Here is an 18,149-nt window from a genome sequence, read left to right on the forward strand (position 1 = left end):
TCCATTCTCCTGTGCTCACCTGCCTTCTGCAGGGCCCTCTGGGGGCAGGCTGATGTCAGGATGGATCAGAGGGGAGCCCTGGCTGGGACAATGGACCTGCTGGGGGCCAGCCCTCCGCTGCAGGCAGGACTGGCCTCACCCTTTCCTGGAGCCACCCCACTGTCCTCTGGCTTGCTTCTGAGCTGTAGGGTTCAGGCCTTGAGGCGGGGAACCGTTCCCCAGCTCGGGGCCTGGCAGCTACACCGCCTCCTGGCGTTTGAGGGCTGCTTCCTGTCTCCTTGTCTTGAAGCCTCCGCTGCTGCCAGGACTTTGGGCCAAGCAGGGAGCCAGGTGGAGCTCCCAGCCCAAGCTTGGTGGGCCGTCCGTGGTGGTGACTGAGGGGGGAAGCCTCAGAGCCACTTGGCTCCTGGGCGTGGGGAATGGAAATTAATGGTGGCTGCCAGCCTGGCAAGGTCTGCCCTTGACTCTGGCTGGGCTCCAGGGTGGGGGCTGGCGGCACAGGGGGACTCTCTGAGCACCTGCATGTGAGGCCCCGCCCTGCCGCTGGGCCAGGACCCCTGCCACTGGGCAGGGAGGGGTGTCATAAAAAGCAAGCACCCTTCCTTTAAGAACATTTGCCAAGCCTGAAGAAGGGCTGCGGGAAGACCTAAGCAGCTCTGTTCCCCGCAGAGCCAGAGGACAGACTCGCTCGCCGCCTGCAGCAGCCGCAGCGTAGAGGTGTCGCTCTAAATTGTCCTCACTCTCTGCACGGTGGGCTCCCAGCTGGGAGGGCTGTGACATCATTGCCCACTGGCCGCCCAGTAGATCACAGCCTCCCTCCCCACCTCTCGGACCCACCCAGCTCAGGGCAATTTTGGCGAATTCCTCTTCACTCACAGTGGAGTGGCACCTTAAGGGCAGGGGGTGGCTAGGTTCTAAGATAGCACCTAAGATAGCACAAATCACGTGTGGTCCGGGTGATCCTTGGTCATGCTCAGCCCGGGGAGATGCTCACAGTGTAAGAGGTGTGCAGTCACCTGGCCTGTCCGGACTCCCCTTCCCCACCCCCGCGGCCCCTTGGTCAGGGTGTGTACTCACTGTCCCCTTGTCCCCTCTCTGTCTTTCTTGCCCATTTCCTGTATTATGACAGACTAATTCTGGTCGAACACCCGATGCTGATACTTCTGTCTTTGTGAAACATGGATGATCACTTAAACATTCCATTTAGTACCATTACACCATTTGGAAGCTTCTAGAATTGAGACCAGGGATTCCTAGCCCTGGATGCACATGAGAATCACCCGGGCAGCTTTGAGACAATACTGATGCTCACTCCGCCCCCGCCGCCCCATCTCCCTGGATGTGATTCATTTGTCTGGGGTGTGGCCTGGGCGTCAGTCGGTCTGCAGATTCCCCAGGTGATCCTAATGGACATCTAGGGGTAAGACCCACTGCTGTAGCCTCCTGGAAAAGTCTACTTTGTGTTTGACGGAAAAGTTGGGGGACCAGGAGAGCCAGTCCGAAGAAAGAAAGGAAAAGGCCACACACCTGCTGTGGGCCAGGCCTCAGCAGGGGGCATTTCCCCTTCATTATGTAATTTCATTTCGTTTCAGGCACGGAAACTGAGGCTTGGAGAGTGTCACCCAGCTGGGAAGGGTCCAGGCTGGGACAGAGCCCCAGGTATTTCACTCCCAAGTGTAGCTGCTACATCACTTTGCAGGGAGGTTGGATGACAGAAAAGGAGGGTTACATTGGGTTTGTTTCCTTCTTTTAAACTTTGTCTTAAAATCATTGTTATACAATTTTTTCTTGCTCATTGTAGCAGGCAGACATTCTGTGCAGAATCAGGTTTCCTTTTCAGATAGGGGAATCATAGAGAAGTTAGAAAACACCTAAATGCTTAAAGAGAAGGAAGTTGCCTACAAGTTCACACCCAGGTGGTGCATTTCCACCAGCCTTTGGTTTGCCCGTGTTCTTTCTCACATTGACAATTCCTGTGAATCAGTCTTTTCTTGGTAAGGACTTTTCCCCTTAAGGATGCTTAACCACTGGTACTTTTTTCTCAGGGATTTCTTCCCGAGTACAGACAGGGGATCTGAGCAGGTCAAAGCCAGGTTGCAGTGGAGCCAGGACTTAGGGGCAAACCATCCATGGTTCCAGAATGTTGCTCCCAGCACTCCCTTCGTGAGCCACTGGCACACTTTGAATTTTGGTCGTGATAATCACGGCAGCAAACTCAGACACTTACACAGCGCTTGCTGCCAGCTCTCGGTGCTCTGTGTATGTTTCTCCGAGCAACCCACAAGATCAGTACCCTTATAACCTGAAGCACAGGGATGTTTAGTAACTTGTCCAAGATTCCATGGTTTGAGAGTAGCAGGACCCAGGGATTCTGGCTTTAGGGTCTCTGCATTTACCCAACACACGCCCCATGCTGCTTCTCCCCTGAGAAGGATCTTTGCTACAAAGGGCCCCCACCAAAGCCCCAGTAGCCTTTCACCCAGTACCTCCCAGGGTGTGGGGCCTGCAGAGGTCATGACCCTGGGAAGTGGGCTGAGCCAGCAAGCATTCATCCCAGGTAACTGCCTCCAGCTGGTGGAGGCTCTCCACTTCCCGTGCTGCTTCTGAGCCTCAGGGCCTTCTGGGATTTCTGCTGCGCCCGTGTGGGGTGTCTGTTGCCCTTTGAGGACAAACCTGGCGGTTCTCGGCTCCGTCCTCCGAGGGCTCCTTCCTCCTGCCGGTCCCCAAGGCTGCAGCTCGGCATGAATCAGCTTTCGGACTCTCCTTGGCTTGGGCCCAGGCCTTGGCAGCCCAGCCTCCAGCAGAGCTCCTGTGGCTTGGGGCTTCCACATCAGGTTTGAATTATGTGGAATCTCAGCGTCCGCAGGCTTTCATCCCAGCCGTGCTGACTCACGCTTCCATGGTAGCGGGCAGCCTGTGCGCCTCATGCGTGTGTGTCGTCTGAGTGCATGTGTGTTGTCTGCCTGCTTGTGTGTTGTCTGTGTGTGTGTCATCCCTTTGTGTGTCATCTGGGTGCATGTGTGTCTCTTGTTCCTGTGCATATGTGCCATCTCCGTGCCTATCTCTTATCTCCCTGGGTGTGTGTCATCTAACAGCTTTATTGAGATTCACATACCATGGAAGTCACCCATTTAGAGTGTGCGATTCAGTGGATTTTTATTATATGCCCAGAGTTGTGTAATTATCACCATGTTCAATTTTAGAACATTTTCACTCTCTCAGAAAGAAGCTCTGTGTCCTTTAGCTATCGCCGCCGCCTCTCTCCGCCCCCTCTCTCCACCCCCTCTCGCCATCCCCCAGCTGGGATCCATTACTCCAGCCCCCGGCAACCGCTAATCTATCTTCTGTCTCTATAAATTGCCCTATTCTAGAGTTTCAAATGAATGGAATTGTATAATATGTGGCCTTTTGTGACTGGCTTCTTTCACTTAGCATAATGTTTTCAAGATTCACCTATGTTGTAGTATTTTTCAGCCTTTCTTTCTTTTTTATGGCTAAATAACGTTCCACTGTATGGATACACCACATTTTGTTTATCCATTCATCTGCTGATGGGCATTTGGGTTGTTTCCACTTCTTGGCTGCTGTAAGTAATGCTGCAGTGAACATTTGTGTAAAGGTTTTTGTGTAGACTTATGTTTTCATTTCTCTTGAGTTTATACAAAGTGGAATTGCTGGCTCATATGGAAACTCTGTTTAATATTTTGTGGAACTGCCAGACTGTTTTCCTAAGTAGCTGCATCATTTTACATTCCCACCAGCAATGTATGAGGGTTCCAATTTCTCCACATCCCTGTCAACACTTGTTAGTGTCTGACTCTTTGATTCTAGCCATCCTTGTGGGTATGAGGGATATCTCATTGTGGTTTTGATTTGCATTTCCCTAATGACTAATGATGTTGAGCACCTTTTCATGTGCTTATTGGCCATTTGTATATCTTCCTTGGAGAAATGTGTACTCAGATTCTTTCCCCATTTTTAACTTGGGTTGTCTTCTTCTTATTGAGCAGTGAGAGTTCTTTACCTATATTAGATGCAAGTCCCTCACTAGGAGAGCAGAGGCTGGTTTCATATCTTTTTGCACCCCCCTCCCCCAAGCCCAGCACGCAGTAGATGCTTCGTAAAGACCTACTGAGAGAGGGAACGATGGTCTCAGGCTATGGGGGTGTGTGGGGTGGCGCTGGCCCCCTCACGTTCGTCGTGAATCAGAGGCAATGGCCCACGATGATCCCTCAGAGGGTCTGGTCCCTGCAGGTTATGTTGGGTGTGTCTTTCAGTTGAACTGACTTAACCACTGGGGAGGTGGAAGGACTTGAAAAAAACCTAATCCCTGGGCCCACCCCTCCCCTTGATTTTTGGCTTGAGTAACTGGGAAAAAGATAGTGTCATTTGCTGAGATGGGGGAGCATGGGGAGGAGGAGCAAGTCTGCTTTAAAGTTTGTGTTGCCCAGCAGAAGCCCAGGGTCTCTATCAAGGAGGCTGTTGGACAGTCTTACGTGGAATTTCGGGAGGGGTCAGAGCTGAGGATGTAATTTTGGAGTTACCTGCAAATACATAGTCCCCATAGGATTGGGAGAAATCCCCAGGGAGCATGGGTGTGGCTGGAGGAGCTGAGTGAGACCAGGACAAAGAAGTGATTTCTGGCTCTGGCCACATGAGTTCACAGGTGACTGTGATGAGAGCAGTTTCCAGGAAGTGGTGGTTCTAGAAGCCCCTGTGGTGTGGATAGAGGCGAGGCATGGAGGTGCAGGCGGTGAGTGTGGACAACTCTTTCTGCTGTGGAGGGAAGCAGAGACCCTGGCAGTAGCTGGACAGGGCTGGGAGGGAATTTCACAGATGGGAGATCCTCAAGTGCACTTATCAATACATGTCAAGGAGACTGAACCAGGAGAGAGGGAGGGCCTGGTGATGCCAGAAAGAGGGATGCTAATTGCAGGAGTTAAGTCTTGAGGCGGTGAGAAGGGGGTGGCCCTGAGCACAGGGCACGGCTATGGGAGTTCATGTGGTGGTGGGAGAGCCTGCCTGATGGTGGCTGTTTTCTCCTTGAAAACAGGAGAGGGTGGGGGCGGGACCAGTGTTAGATGTCCAAGCCAATGGGAAAACGGGAACACAGGTGTAACGGGGCAGTGCTGCAGAATCCGCTGCCTGCATCGTGCTCACGTGAGAGCTCTGGACACTGATTCCAAGGGAGACCAGTGGGCACCGTGTGCATTTTCTCCATCAGTGTGCAGACGTGGAGTGGGTGGCGGCTTGGGTTGAACCAGGGCAGAGGCTTATCTGGGAGAGTAGGATGCAGGGAAAGGCAGGAGAGAGTTATGGGTGTTTGCACAAGAACTATTATGTGTCTGGATCGAGAAGTCCAAGGTGGTGAGAGGAGAAGTGAGGACTTGGAGGGGGGATTGACAGTGCTGGAGTGGTGGGGCCATGTGTTGGAGGTCTTGATGAAGTTTAATCGTAGCTGGAGCCAGCGTGCTAGAGTTAGGTGAGCAGGATGGTGGGGGGAGAGAAGGAGACACCCGCAGTCAAGGTTTCTGAGGTTGTAGCAGGTGATGTGATCTCGGGGGCAGCCTGGCTGGCAGTGGCTGGGGATAGAAGTAGGTGGCCCTGTTGGGGGCGAGCCTAGTGGAAGCCACTTGTGACTCTCATGCCATTCCCAGTGTGTGCATCACCCAGCCTCCACTTGCTGGGTTTACTTTTGTTTCCTCCAGTGGAGCAGTTTCCATCTGAATTTGCTGGAAGCCTAGAACCTGAGACAGCACAGCTGGCAGTAAAACCCTCGTAATGGAATTTCCAGAACAAGTTCAGGCCCGAGAATGCACTCTCCTTGGGAGGTGGCAGGATGGTAGGGTTGGCGGTGGCCTGCTCTGCTTCTTTCCCTGCTGGGGAGGCCCCACATAGGCCGGCCTTGGAAGGAGAAGGAAGGGGAGACCTGGCCCACATCTCAGCTGGCTCCACTGCAGCCGCCATCTTGAAATGGGCCCTCCTTCTGGGCATTTGACAAAGGTTGGCCAATCTGAGGGGGCAGCAAGGGGGCTCGGGATTCCCCTTTCCCAGAGGGCCTGCAGCTGTCCCCTCAGAACCAAACCGTTGGCCCCGCGGGGACCCCAGGCTGGGTCCTTGCTCATTGTCTCTGCACCTGACTCAACACAGATGGACCCCTGCCCTTGTCCAAGTCTGGACTTCTGCACTGTCCAAGGTGTCCTTTGGAATCTCGATCTCTGGCCTCCCTGGAGATCTGTTTGTTGGCTCATTTTACCTGTGCCTCCCAGTTTACATGCAAGTACATGCAATTTTAGAATAAACACGTTTATATATACACACACTCCCACATACATACGAATTTCAAAATAGTATGACCTCAGTTATCTGCTGAAATATTTGGGACCTCACCCTGATGACAGACAGCTGCTGGTAACCAACTGAACTCTTCGATTATGACCCACGGCAGGACACAGGTGATTTCTAAGGCAGCAGTCACCTACCCTGTCCTCACCTGTCTCCTTCAGGTGCCCTGGAATTACACTCTGGATTTGGGGTTTTTGCCTGAGGGGAAGCTGGACTGGAAAAGCTTAGTTAGCATGGCCTGAAGGCCTGTGGATGAAGACGCAGAAGAAGCTGTCACCTTTGCAACCAAAACAGTGTCACAGCCATGTTGGAAAATTCAAACAGGCCCCTCCCTCAGCCACACACCTTCCAGGAAGGAGCCCTCAGGAGCAGCCGCATTAAAGGGTCTAGAGCAGGGCTGAGGGGGCCAGGCTTGCCCACTGGTGGGTTTCCATTCGGAGAAATTGCCTGAAGGCCTATATAGTCTGTGGCTCAATTGGATATAATCAGCTGTTTGTTGTTGTTTTTATCGCACGAAGGATCTTTCTGGAATATATTTCCTACTTATTTACTGTTTCCAGAAGAATAAGTTATGGGTGAAAACAGACACAGCTGACGTTTATTTTCCATTCCACCAGAACTTATTTTCTCCCCCTTTCTTGATTTCTTATACAGAAATTTGATTTGATTTTAGTGCTTAAAATTAGCCACCACTTGTCAGAAATATAAACATCTCATAAACTGAGAGACGGGAGTAATTTGGTGAGGAGGCAGAGAGCCAGAAGGTTCCCGTTGCCAGTGTGTCTGCCCTGAGCGGTGCCTGGTTTCCTGGCCAGGGCAGCGCTGGAGGGGAGCATGGGCCAAACCTCTCCTGGTGCAGACGGGGAAACGGAGGGCCGCGGGGAGGAACTGGCCGGGCCTGCCTTGCCATGCCTTCTCCAGGAGGAGGGTCTCGGAGGCCAAGAGGGAGCCCAGACGTGGCCCAGAGCTGCCAAGGCCTGGACATGATGCCCTAAATAGATGAGGATGATCACTAGGGAGGTTCTGATCTGGATGCCAGTGGGGGGCGGTGGAGAGGGTGGAGGTGGGGCTGGTGGGATCTGCAGTTACAAAGAGGTTTGAAACTTATTTCCTAGTTTTGAAACTTATTTCCTAGCCCTTGCATATGACAGGGCTTGGGTCTTTGCCCTAAACAGTTCACTGGGTGGAAAAATAGGGGTTCTTTTAACTCTTCCCTGGGGAGAGGGCTGAGGGTATGGGGGCTAGACCAGTCCCAGGAATCCCAGGGCTTCCAGGTCTGGCGGAGGAGAGCCGGTGTGTGCGGTGTGCGGTGAGAATCCTTTCAGGTGTGTGCGTGGAGGGTGGTCAGCAGGCAGTGGGAGGGGTCTCCTCCTAAGGCCGTGTGCTGAAGTTTCTCCTCATCCTCACGTCGGTGGTGGGAGGTGGACCGGCTTCCATCGAACGTTTTCGTCCAGAGGTGGGAAATGAATATCCTGCTTGCTCTGCAAGGCCAGACCAGGAGGCCCAGGGACTTGCAGTCGGGACTACGAAAGAATGTTTCCTTTGAAACATTCCTATGAAAGAATGCTTCAAGTGGGCCCCCAGGGCAGGAGCAGGGCCCGAGTGGCCTGAGGTAATAGAGCCTAGTGGTTCTAGGCTGGGCAGAGCCTAGAGCTGGGCTGGGCTGTTGTTCTAGTGCTGTCCCTTACTTGCTGGGTGACTCTGGGCAAGTTACTTAACCATTCTGAACCTCTGTTTCCTCATTCATGAGATGAGTCTAATATTAGTGCCTATCTCATAGGGTTGTCGTAAAGGTGAATTAAGATGTGTAAATGTAAGTGGCAGGTACTGTTATTAATAGCAGTGGTAATAAGACTGTTCATAAAGGGCGGAATGTAGAGAAGTGGGTTTCAACTCAGTAAGCCATTACGAGTGTCCCCACACAGAATAGGTTACATCTTGGGAAAGGGAGCTCCCTGTCACTGGAGGCATCCAAGCAAATGTCAGAGGTCCCCTGACTGGGGATGTTGTCAGGGTATTGAAGCCTCAGACTGGGGCAGGCATGGCCATCTTGAAAGGGAGGGGTGGGCTGGAAGGTAGTGCCTTGCAGCCCAGCGCTATGCTGTGCGCATCATTCTGGAACCTGCATCCCTCATATGAGGCACTGAGGCCTGGCGGCCACAGGGACCCAGTGGGTGATGAGGCAGGGAATGCGAGATTCTGAAGAATCCTCCTGTGTAGTGGGTTAACCAAGTCCCAGAACGGGGGAGGCTGTGATCAAGTGACCCAGTGTCGGGGGCGGGGGGCGGTAGCTGAATGGAGTCTCCTGCCCCCTGGTCTGGAGAATTCTCTGCCAGGCTGTTTCCAGAGGTGTGATGGGCAGAGAGAAACAGAGCAGCTACAGCCCTCAGTGAGCCTGGGTTTGTGTGCGTTTGGCCTGGGTGAAGCACAGGTTGTCTGACTTGTGCTGTGAGGGTCTCTTGCTTTGCTTGGTCCAGGGGGGCTTCGGTGGGGGTGGCAACAGTGCCCTTGGGTATCAGACAGGGGTACAGAAGTTGGGATGGGATGGATGGGCGTGGGGCTTGGCAGAGAGTCTCTCTTGGCAGCCGAGCTGCAGTAGCTTTGGGGGGAATGCCCTGGGCCCTCCCATCCTGCAGCCCTGTGCACCCTGGAAGACGGCTTCCTTCGGGGGGCTCTGCGGGTCCACAGTGGCAGAGGCCCTTCGACTTGACCATCACTTATGCAGGTTTGGCTCAGCCTCTGCCCATGAGCCTGAATGCGTCCCCAGCCCCACACTGCCCTTCCTGCTTGCACACCTGTGCCCGGGTCCCCTACCTGCTGTGCCCTTTCCAGCTCACGTAGGTTTCTTTTGCCACCCTGTCACTTTCTCCCTTCTTCTGATGCACTGATTACCCTTCCGCTGGCCATGGAGGTCGAGCGGAGACTGCCAGTCCCAGGGTGACCCTGTGACTCAGGCCGGACCAACCACAGTCTCCCTTGGGCTGTTCCAGATGGGACTATGCCAGGAAAGCCTGCTTGTCTGTGGTGTCAGAGCAGAGATGTGCCTCTAAGAACATAGCCTTGTCCGGGAGAATGAAGCTGATGCAGAGCGGCCCATGAGGAGGGTGGAGAGGGAGCCGAGGGCACTGGGCCCCTCCCTTCCAGTGCCTGCACCTGCCATGGTTTGTCCAGGGGCCAACACGCTCCCCTTTGGTCCAAGGGGGTTCAAGTTGAATTTCTGCCCCTTACAACCGAGAGCCTGATGGATACCTGTCCCTCGGGTATATCCGCCAGTGCGCCGAGCCCAAAAATTTGGTCACCCTCTGCTCCTCTGTGGGCCCCTCCATCCAGACAATGAGCCACTCACAGCCAAAGGCTGGGCCTTATTTATCTGTTTCTCCCTGCCCTGGGCACATGGCAGGTGCAAAAGTAAAAAAAGGAAAAGCGCTTTAAATGAAAGGACGTGTGCTTAATATAGAGTTTGACATTGTCATTTTAGTAAGCAGACCAGAACTTTTGCAGACAATTGAGTGTCACCTGATAAAATGGTTACCTTGGGAAGCCCCAAACTTATTCGGGTAATGCTGGCTATTTTCCCTAGAATGTTTTTTGGCCTCCTGATTGGAGCAGAAGTCCATCTTGGATTTGATCCAAAATGGTGTTTGCAGTTTGATGGAGAGACATAGCAGGAAGGGACGGAAGAAGATGGGCTGCTGCTGGGAGTTCGGTGTTGTGTGCTCAGGACGCCTTGAAGGGGGTTCCCTAAGAAGCCAGCTCAAAACAGGTTGAGGTGGGACAATTGGTGGAATTTTGTTGCGCACAGTAGTGGCTACTTTAAAAAGAGGCAGCTCCTATTCAAATGGGAAGGTTTATAAAAATGGTTCCTTCATTCCCTGTTTTGTGTTCACAGCTGCGTTCCCAGTGTCTGGCGCAGGGCTGGTATGTAGTAGGCACTCCGTAGGTATTTGTTGAATGAGTGAAGGAATTCAACAAGTATATATTTTTTAAGGTTTGCCTCCTATTTTCCAGGCACCATGATGGGTGTCTCTTACTGCTTTATAGAGCTGATGTGTGGGTGGTAGGTAGGGGACCTGTACCACGTCTATTCACACACATCCAGTTACATGTTTCATTGGCCCCTGTGAATATTGCCTTCATTGGGACCTAATAGTTGGCTGGGCTTGGCCAAGGTTATATTTTTATGTTTTTATTTCTAAGGCCAACACTTCATTTTTTTTTTTAGGGACCTGTTTTGATGCAGGCGAAAAATTAGAGTAAAAACAGAGCACACACTCCTGGGGCACTGTCCTGGCTCATTTATCGTCAGCAAACACGAGCTGCCCTCCCTGGTGTGTATGCACACATGCTTTAAATCTGAAATAACAGCGCTTTGTACTGGAGTTGGGGTCCAGTGCCCACCTTAGGTAGGGATAATTAACCTTTACTGATAGGACTTTCCCTTCTTGTCTGTCTGTAGATAAAGGCAAATCCGCAGGATAGTGATAGCACTTTGGGGTGCTTTGGTGTGTGTACCTAGTCCCTGTGACAGTGACCTGCCATTTTAAGCCCTGGAACCCTTTGTTTAAATGAAATGTTACGTGGAACCCCGTGAGTGTACAACACAGTGGAAGTGGATCTGCTCTGCTTGCAATGGGCATGTTGCAATGGGCACCCCCTCCCATGTCCCTGCTGGCATCCCAGGGCCCCCCAAGCCCCTAGAGGAAGAGTCTGTACTCGTGTAGTCACACTCGTTTGCGGTCACACACGCTCACCCGTTCTGCCGTGTGTTCACATCTCTTCTCTCTCCCCCTCTTTCCTCCTGCGCGCTGTGCCCCTGGTTCAGGCGGGCCTCATCCGCACAGACAGCACTGACTACTTCATTGAGCCCCTGGAGCGGGGGCAGCAGGAGACGGAGGCCGGCGGGAGGATGCACGTGGTGTACCGCCGGGAAGTCATCCAGCAGGCGTGGACAGAGCCTCTCGGGGACCTTCACAATGAAGGTAGGCTGTGGGCGGGGCCCCCAGCTCTACCTCCGTCCACACCTCGGGGGTGTTTTTAGGTAACTTCTGGCCTGAACTTCTCAACTCCTGGCCTCAGTCTTCTCAGCTGTGTAATGGGACTGGGCCATGTAGACCTACTGCACCGACAGAGAAATGCCACTGGGTTTTAGGGGCTACCATAACAGGCTGGAGTTGGGGGCCAGAAGGGTACTTGAGTCCCCTGAACTGTAGTCCTTGGGACTCCAGAGTCTCTGAGGGGCTCAGTGTTGCTTTGCAAGGCTGTTTCTCTGCCAAGGCAGAAGGTGGAATGAGTGTGGTTAGCTCTTCCCCCTGAAAATCATCTCAGCCCCTGGGAACCACGGGAAGGAGGTTCTTAGGGCACTTGTAGGGAGACTGCCTGGGGTCAGGCCACCAGGATCAGCTCTGTGTCCAGCAGACCATTTAAAAATCCTACCTCCAACACTGTCTACTGTGTGACCCCAACAAGTTACTTAACATCTCTGAGCCTCTTTTTTCTAGTCTGTAAAGTGGGGGCGATCATTGTTACCTCTAAGGCTGTGTGTATTATAGTGTGTATAGAAATCCCAGCATGGAGCTTAGCATGTAGTAGGTGTTTGATGAATGGTTGCTCTTATCACAGTCTTGTTATTAAGGTAACTGCTGCCATGTTAGGGTGAGAGCCCTGAGAGGGGCATCTCTGCACCCCAGTGATCAGCACCGGAGCCTGCATACCGGCCTGCACACCTACTCAGGACGCGTGGTTGAGCGAATGAAGCAGTGGATGCGACCTGTGCTGGTCCTGGGCCCGTGCCGACTTCATAGTCTGACTGAGCTTTGTCTCGAAGCCCCTTTGGCCACTAGGACATGAGACCCTGGGTGGAATCTGGCCATGAGTCACCACACCCTCCTTCCTGGGCCCTGGCGGGGTTGGGCCCAGTGTGAAGGAATGCCTGGAAACCAGTTGTCCCCACGTATAATGCCTCCTCTGAAGCCCCAGCTGCTCTCCCCCTGTTGCTCATAAGTGATGCTGCACGTATGTTGCGAGGTGGAGGGCTCTGCAGGCCTGGGGGGCGGGAGGGGGGAGCTGAGGGACTGGGCGGAGCCTCGGGGGCTGGGGAGGGTTTCAGGAGCAGGTGGTGACCATTCCCACCACCATGGCTGGGAGGAATGACAAGTCTCCCTGGGGCTCCATTTTACCTGAGGCCGTTCGGAATCAAAAAACCATAAATCCTCCCTTCTGGGGAGAGACCTTGGGGAAGTCCTACTCCAGGGCTGTGAGCCTGGAACTGACCACACAGTCCACCACCACGGTCATTGGCTGGGAGGCCGAGACCGCTGAGCTCAGGGTGGGATTCAGGCCCCGAATGCTGCTTTGACTCCCTTTCATCAGGCTGCCCGGCTGAACCTCCTGTGGGCCTGTGGGTGGCGTCATGCCCTTGGCCCATGTGGGTCCTCCCTTAGAAAGACAAGGGTGATAGGGGACTTTCTTGAAAACCTGTGACTCACTCACTCTGTTAATTTAAGGCCAGCATTGCATCTGAGCCCAGTTTGTGAAGTGTTTCTGGATGCGGCTGTCTCCATTTAACATCTCGGTTAAGATGAAAGGTTTGACCTTGGAGGCTGTGCCCTGGACGTTCCCATGCTCCTAATGCTGTCCTTTCCTCAGTCCTGCTCTGTAGCCCCCTTCCGACCCTCAGTCCTGCTCTGTAGCCGCCTTCCCACCATCCAGGTCCCTGGGGCCTGGATGCCAACAGGCCATATGTGCCTGTTGCCAGAGTTCTGGCTCCTCGGCTGGGGGCCAGGGCTGCCAGACGCCAGGGCAGCTTATCCCCTGGCCAGGCTGGGGCTTAAGGCTGCTGCTGCTTTTTTTTAATCGAGAGAAAATCCATCATAACATATACAATTCAGTTTGGGTTTTTTTTTTTTTTTTTTTTTTTTTTTTTTTTACTATATTCACAATTTTGTGGGACCATCACCATTATCTAATTCTAGAACACCTCCATCACTCCCATAAAAAACCTGATACCCATGAATTAGCTGTCACTCCCGTTTTCCTCTCCTCAACCCCCTGGCAACCACCAATCGATCTTCTCTCTCTGGAGATTTGTCTCTTCTAGACATCCCCTATAGATGGAATCATAAGGTCTGTGGCCTTTGTGACTGGCTTTCTTTCGCTTAGCGTGTAGGGTTCATCTGTGCTGGAGCATGTATCAGTACTTCACTCCTTTTTATGGCAGGGTAATAGTCCATCCTGTGGAGAGACCACATTTTGTTTATCTGTTCATCTGTCGGTGGACATTTGGGTTGTTTCCATTTTTTGGCTATTATGATAATGCTGCTATGAACATTCTTGTACAAGGTTTTGTGTGAACATATGTTTTCAGTTCTTTTGCATATATACCTAAGAGTGGATTGCTAGGTCCTATGACTACACTGTGTTTAACTTTTGGGGGAACTGCCAAACTGTTTTTCAAAGCAGCTGCACCACTTTACATTCTCATGGGGCTTCTTGGGTGGGCTCATTGAAAGTTCCCAGTGACCTGCTGCCCTCACCCCTCCTCGCTTTGAGGATTCCCTATGTCTGGCCCGAAGGATGAGAGACACATAAAAGAGGGTGTGACTGGAACATCTCCAAGGTCTATAGCTGATGTCAGCAGGCCCTCCCCAATGCCCCTTGCTGTTTTTGTTGAGAGAGAAACCTGGGTGGACCCAGTTAGGGTGTGATAATGGGGAGTGGCAGGTCTGGGTTTACATTCTGGCCTTTTGCCATGAACTTGCTGTATGACCTGAGATGAGTCAGGTAACCTCTCTGAGCCTCCCTTTGACAGGCCTGGCAGGGAGAGTTGTGAGGGGTCCAGTTCCCCGTTTCACTTGCAGTGCTGAAATCTCCAGGCACTGCTCGTGTGTTGGAAGTGGCTGTTATATTCTACTCACTCCATGGAGAGAGCCCTTGCCCCTCCTCCTCCCCTTCTGGGGGTCTTCTCCCCTCCCAGGAATTTGTCTCTGGGCTGCTGCACTCACTGTTGGACTCAGACAGCAGGGCCACCAGGAGCTCTGGTGCAGTGTCACCTGCAGGGAGAGAGGCATTGGCCTCAGGGGCAGTGAGGGTGGGCACCAGCCTGAGCCCTGCTCACCAGGCTGTGCATTGTTCAGAGGGCCGGCTGCCCACTTCTGGTTCTCCACTAGGCCAGTGGCCATTCATTTTCCCAACTCTTTTTTTTTTTTTCCCATAAATTTATTTATTTATTTATTTTTGGCTGCGTTTGGGTCTTCGTTGCTGCGCGCGGGCTTTCTCTAGTTGCAGCGAGCAGGGTCTACTCTTTGTTGTGGTGCACGGGCTTCTCATTGCGGTGGCTTCTCTTGTTGAGGAGCACGGGCTCTAGGCACATGTGCTCAGTAGTTGTGGCGCACGGGCTTAGTTGCTCCACGGCATGTGTGATCTTCCCGGACCAGGGCTTGAACCTGTGTCTCCTGCATTGGCAGGCAGATTCTTAACCACTGCACCACCAGGGAAGCCCGGCATGCGGACTCTTAGTTGTGGCATGCAGACTCTTAGTTGTGGCATGCGTGTGGGATCTAGTTCCCCAACCAGGGATTGAACCCGGGCCCCCTGTATTGGGAGCGCAGAGTCTTACCCACTGGACCACCAGGGAGGTCCCCATTTTCCCAACTCTTAAATCTAGTGCTTTCCTTCCTTTGCACGATAGCACTACTAACCAAAGGGAAAACAGAAACAGTAACATGGAGCCCTGTGGTTCCCTGTTGCCCTGTGCTCAGATTTCAGTCCCTGAAGTACCCATGTGCATGGAGGCTTAGAGGCAGAACTTGGGTGTCCGTTGATTCATTCCTGAGGGTCACCCGCACTGTGGGCGGTGTCTCCTTATACTCGCAATAGATCCTGCAGGTGCAGCTCCCTCTGCTCGGGGCCCTGTGTTCCCCGTGCTCCAGCAGGTTGTCTCCTGCTCCCCGCCAGCCAGCTCAGCTGTGCCCTTCTCCAGAAGCCTTCCCCAGCTCCCCAGTCCCGGTTTGGGTCTCGGTGTGGAAGCCTGCCCTAGTCAGTCCTACTATAGCCCTTGACGTTACTCTATTGATACCATCTGGTTTCTTATCTGTCATCTGCACTAGGCAGGGGGACTCAAGGACAGGGCCCTGACTTCATCACCCACCCACCCTCCCTCAACCCTTCTAGTAAGTGTGGGGACCCTCCTGCAGCCACACCTCTGGATACATGCTGGGATTGTAGTGGTGGCATCTTTACAGCCTCAGCCCCTGGCCCAGTCTTGGGGGTGGGGGGGGTTCTCAAATAACAGTGGATAAATGAATAGTCTTAGAAATCAGTGCACAAGTATCAGAGCTTCAGGGTAGGATGGCAGGAAAGTCATTAAATTCAGTTGAAGCTTTCTCGAGGGACCCCAGCCTCCTGTCCTGCTTTCATAGCTTTCCCTATGGTGTCCTCATGCACCCTCACTCCACTGCCCCAACAGATATTGCTCCAGTCCTTATTCAGGCTATGGTGTAAATGACTGATAACTGCTTGAGGTGTTACCTTTCTAAGTAGCAGTATGTTTCAAAGCAAGGCCTTTGGATTCAGACAGACATGGACACACTACTTTGAACCTTAGTTTGTTTGCCTGTATAATGGGGTCGATAACCTGACAGAGTTGCTGTAAGGACTGGATTGGATTGGATTGGATTAGATTAAGGGTCAGAAACTAAGGTCCATGGGCCAAATGTGGCCTACCACTTGTTTTTGTAAATAAAGTTTTATTGGGACCTAGATAGACTCATTTGTTTACGTATTGACTGTAGCTGCTTTTATGCTCCAACAGTCGAATTGAAGGGCTGAGACAGAGACCAGAAGGCCCACAAAACCTAAAATATTTACTATCTGATCCTTTACAGAAGAAGTTCGACAACTCCTAGATAACATCATACAAGTTAATAAATGCTGGTTAAAGAAATAAATATTTTGCTTTTAGCCAAAAGGCCAAAGCTGTGATGGTGAAATTTGGAGTTGCTGGCGGTGATTGGGAGGGATTTGAGGGGCACAGGGCATGCTCCAGGGGTCCTTAAAATGCCCCGCATAGGCCACGGTAACATCACAATTTTTTTCCTTTATTAAGATGTTTACACCCAGTGCCACCTTTGATTTTTACAGCAAGCTTGTGGGGCAAGAGATCAAGGATTATCCCTCCCCATGTCACAGCAGGGGAGGGGAGCCTGGAGCAGCGGCGGGGCTTGGGCTAGGATGCACAGGGTGATGAGACCCAGTAGGAACTGGAACCCGGGCCAGTTCTCGCCTCTCTGCTCTTCATTGCCTCACGGTGTCCTCACGCCAGGGAAAGGGCTCATGCCCCCCAGTTACCTGGTATGGCACAAACCCTCATGCTGCCTTGGCTTTCAGAGGCAGGGAAAGGAGCACACGTGACGGGGGCCGCGTCATGGTGACAGTCCCTTATATGGGTTTGACCTCGGTTTCTTCCCGTCCCGGTTCCAGCTTTTGGCCTGGGTGACCTTCCCAACCTGCTGGGCCTGGTGGGGGACCGGCTGGGAGAAGCAGAGCGGAAGCGGCGACATGCCAAGCCGGGCAGCTACAGCATGGAGGTGCTGCTGGCGGTGGACGACTCGGTGGTGCGCTTCCACGGGAAGGAGCACGTGCAGAACTACGTCCTCACCCTCATGAACATCGTGAGTGTCCCCGAGTCCCAGGGCTGGGGGCAGGGGCTGGGGTGGGGGCCACCGGCGCTGGTCAGATGGACAGTTTCTCCTGGGCCTGGTGTTTTCTGGGCAGACCCGGGGAAGTCACTGCCTGCTCCTTAGTCCAGAGGGACAGCGGTTTCCGTGGTGAGATGGGCCTGAGCAGGCACGACGTCCATCCCAGGCCGCAGCGTGGTCTCAGCTGTGCATGCCTGTGCTGAGGTGCCTACAGGCAAACCAGAGCCCGTGGCCAGTGGCTTCTGGGCTTGGACACATTCAGAGCCTGGGTCGGGCATGGCCGGGGGCCTCACTTGCCTTAGAGTTGAAGGGACTTCCCTGAGATTCATCATCTGGAGAAAATGCCCAATCCCAGGCTGGGGAGACTGGCTAGTGAGCTGTCAATCTGCTAGGGGGGATCCGAGGCCCCCAGTATGGGCCTTGGGTGTTCACAGAGATCAGACGGGCAGGGAAAATGAGGGTCATGGGCAAATTTTGAGACTGTGAAGCAGAGAGGCCATGCACTGTCCAAAGTGGGTGGTCACTGCTCAGCTGCCACGGGAGGCTCTCATGCCGAGATGCAGGGCTCTCGTCACAGAAAGGCCAGTTTTTTAAAGAAAAGTCAGAAATGCAGACAGTTTTGTTTTTTTAAAAAACTTTTTATATGGAAAATTTAAATTGAGGTATCTAAGTGAAACACCCAATTTTTAAAAATGCTAAAATAAAAAAACCCACTGAGAATGCTGAATAAAACCTATTTACACACCACATTTGGCCTGTGGGCTACAGTTGGGCACCTCTGACCTAAAGGGGCAGAGACGAGGGAGACCAGGGGAAAGGAGGGTGAAAGCGTCAGGGGTGGGCTTGCACTGTTTCTCTTCCAGCAAGAGGCCTTTGTCAGAGGCGCCTGCGGCTGTGGCTCTGGGAGGATGGGGACCGGTCTAGGCGCAAGTGGGACCTACGGTGGAAACTGCTCAGGCCTCTGCCAGATGCTGGGGAGACGGGGCAGGACCTCAGGCCCTCCTTTATGAAGCCAGGTGGAGGGGTGACGTGGGGGTCAGGCCCCAGCTCAGAATACTAGGGTGCTGTGGAGTTCAGGCAGGAGGAGGCAAGCACCCCATCAACAGGAAA

At 53.0% G+C, this 18,149-nt stretch overlaps 1 protein-coding gene across 3 annotated transcripts in view; it reads left to right on the forward strand.

Moving 5' to 3' along the window:
- Nucleotides 1-18,149, forward strand: part of ADAMTS14 (ADAM metallopeptidase with thrombospondin type 1 motif 14) — a 91,657-nt gene that overhangs the window by 13,869 nt on the left and 59,639 nt on the right. For all 3 annotated transcript variants that reach the window (XM_068548871.1, XM_068548872.1, XM_068548873.1), the window contains exons 3-4: nt 11,168-11,324; nt 16,822-17,012. In XM_068548871.1, coding sequence (XP_068404972.1) covers nt 11,168-11,324; nt 16,822-17,012 — 348 coding nt within the window. The remainder of the gene's footprint in view (nt 1-11,167; nt 11,325-16,821; nt 17,013-18,149) is intronic.

Source organism: Eschrichtius robustus, chromosome 7, assembly GCF_028021215.1.
Source record: "Eschrichtius robustus isolate mEscRob2 chromosome 7, mEscRob2.pri, whole genome shotgun sequence".
Classification (NCBI taxonomy): domain Eukaryota; kingdom Metazoa; phylum Chordata; class Mammalia; order Artiodactyla; family Eschrichtiidae; genus Eschrichtius; species Eschrichtius robustus.